Source organism: Aplysia californica, unplaced genomic scaffold (assembly GCF_000002075.1).
Source record: "Aplysia californica isolate F4 #8 unplaced genomic scaffold, AplCal3.0 scaffold00508, whole genome shotgun sequence".
Lineage (NCBI taxonomy): Eukaryota > Metazoa > Mollusca > Gastropoda > Aplysiida > Aplysiidae > Aplysia > Aplysia californica.
Window position 1 is genome coordinate 241,441 of NW_004797778.1, and position 2,325 is coordinate 243,765.

Consider the following 2,325-nt stretch of genomic DNA (forward strand, 5'->3'; position numbering starts at 1 on the left):
GTAAGAGTTTTACGGCACTTGCAACACAATAAGGTCATATAAGGGCTGAAGATTAGAGGTGTTGCATATGTACAAGAGAGTAACAAACACAAAGAAGAAGGAGGGGAGATAGAGACGATAGATTTTTTCTAGGAAAGAAGGAGCAAACCACACCAGAGCACCCGCCAACCACCCACACTGACTGTCTGTGACACAATAAAATGTTTATGTACTAAAGTCAATATCAAGAGCTCTGGAAATACAACGTTTACAAACAAAATCTTAAGGAGCAAAAACGTTGCTTTCCCTGTTTTGAACTGCCTTGCTCTCTTTCAAAAGCAAAGCTGAAATATCGGATGCTTAACAAACCCGTCTGTTTCCGATAAGACCAAGAGGGGAGACTTGCCAACTCTTCCAACTGGAGCCTCAAAGAGTGGAAGTCTGTCTGCATTAAGCAGAAGCAGAGAACGTTTTGAATTTAAACTTCGAAATGAACATGAATCAGATAGAGCTTTAGCCTGGATCAGAACTAGGACAGACCGCACTATATTCGTGTGCTGTACCTATCAAGGCAACGTGTTGCCGAATGCTGAAAAAAGGAGAGACAAAACAAAAACAGAAACAAAAGACAAAAAATAATAATGCAGAGTGCCAGCAATAACCTTAAGCTGAAAACACGACTCTGTGCTTTGGAATATAATGCGATCTTAGAAATGCATGTCATTATAAAATTTCCAGTTCAAGCACTGCGCTTAAAACAGCCCGTCAAGGCGTGACGGCAAGGGGGGAGCATTGTGCGTAACTCAGCAGTACGCTGTATTATACCCCTTATGTCCCCGATACAATCTAGTCACAATAATCCAGTTATTCCAACGGACGAACTATGTGTACGACTTGTTTAACCACTGAGCAAAATGCACAGTGATGGAAATAACCCAAGCCTGGCAGAAAAGTGATTGTAGGGTTTACTTATCACTTTAAGTCAACACCCATCGAGTCAATTGTTGTCCCTTGACAAGACACCAGATCATGCCGAGAGCTCAAATACTCATATTGGGCGGCCATGGGAGAGGGGAGGGGCGAGACAAATTCAAACGTAGAATAAACCTATTGTGTGGGAAACATAATAAATATGGTCACTTTTAAGCACTAGGGGGCTATCCCGAAAAATGATGTTTTGAGAAAATCGAAGTTAAAAGTTTTTGGACTCTTGTTCAGTTTCTTTAAAAGACAAGGAGAGTTTTCTCTATACTGTAACCGAACAAATATACACACCAATGAAACCAAACTTCTTCTGTATGTAGGGCAATGCCCACTTTTGGTGTCGGTTGCGATTTCTGGGAACCTCCAAAATCTGGGTTAACCCGCTTGTCCTTAAAAGATATCATATAATTCATAAGATCTATATTATGTTGTTGTTGTTTGTTTGTTTTGGGTTTTTTTGTTGTTGCTGCTGCTGCTGCTGCTGCTGCTGCTGTTGTTGTTACTGTGGATGTTTTCGCAGCTATTGCATCACTATTACTAGCTGTTGTTGTTGTCGGTGCTGTTGTTATTATTGTTGTTGTTGTTGTTGTCGTTGTTATTGTTTTGTGTAGGGGGGGGATATCCTTCCAAATTGTTAGGAGCCCCGAAGAAGGAGCTCTTAGCCAGGGCTACCGCCGCTCTTGGGTGAGGCAGTCCAACCTCCCTGAATCCTCCCTAAAAGTGCTGTTGGCCAGTCACCCGGCTCACCCAGTGCCACAGATATTCAAACGTGTCAAGGTCGTGTTTTCGGCCAGTATGTGTTTGAGGGCCGTGCTGCCTTCTTCACGCAGCCCGTTCCAGGAGACATCCAAGTGTTCCAAGTTTGAGTTGCTCTGTGGAGGTGGGGAGGGAGTAAAATTAGTTTTAGTAGAGGTTTTACGGCGCTCGCAACTGCATAAGGTCATATGAGAGCCAAGGGGCGGATGCCAACAGAGAAGTTCTTACAGGGAATCAGGCTTACTCTGCTCACCTCTCTAGTTTCAACAGCACAAGGTCTGCTTCAACTATCAAGGCACCCCGGAAATAGCGGGTCACAGGAGTGTGACAAACATACAAAAGAAATAGAGGAAAATGACTATAGTAAGGATTAGGAAAGAAAAAGCAGCAGTTCCTTGTTGTAGTTTAGACACAGTTATGAGAGTGACATTGTTCAATCAGCCCATTTACATTTCTACTGTGCATTAGAACGAGAAATGTCCCCCCTTTGGGAATGGCCTAAAGATACTTCAGTCAGTGGCACCACCCCGGTGGGTGGGAGGGAGTTTAAGTTGAGCGGGTTTGTATGAGCTTTTTTGTTTTGTTTTGTTGGAGGGGGGTTGCGAG

General features: G+C 43.4%; 1 protein-coding gene across 1 annotated transcript in view; it reads right to left on the reverse strand.

Moving 5' to 3' along the window:
* The window catches only part of LOC101854975 (leucine-rich repeat-containing protein 74A), a gene marked incomplete at its 5' end in the record, with an annotated part of 25,845 nt that overhangs the window by 13,138 nt on the left and 10,382 nt on the right, over window positions 1-2,325 (reverse strand). Inside the window, 1 exon segment of the mRNA XM_005106037.3 lies at window positions 1,711-1,835. Within this exon segment, the coding sequence (XP_005106094.2) occupies window positions 1,711-1,835 (125 nt within the window).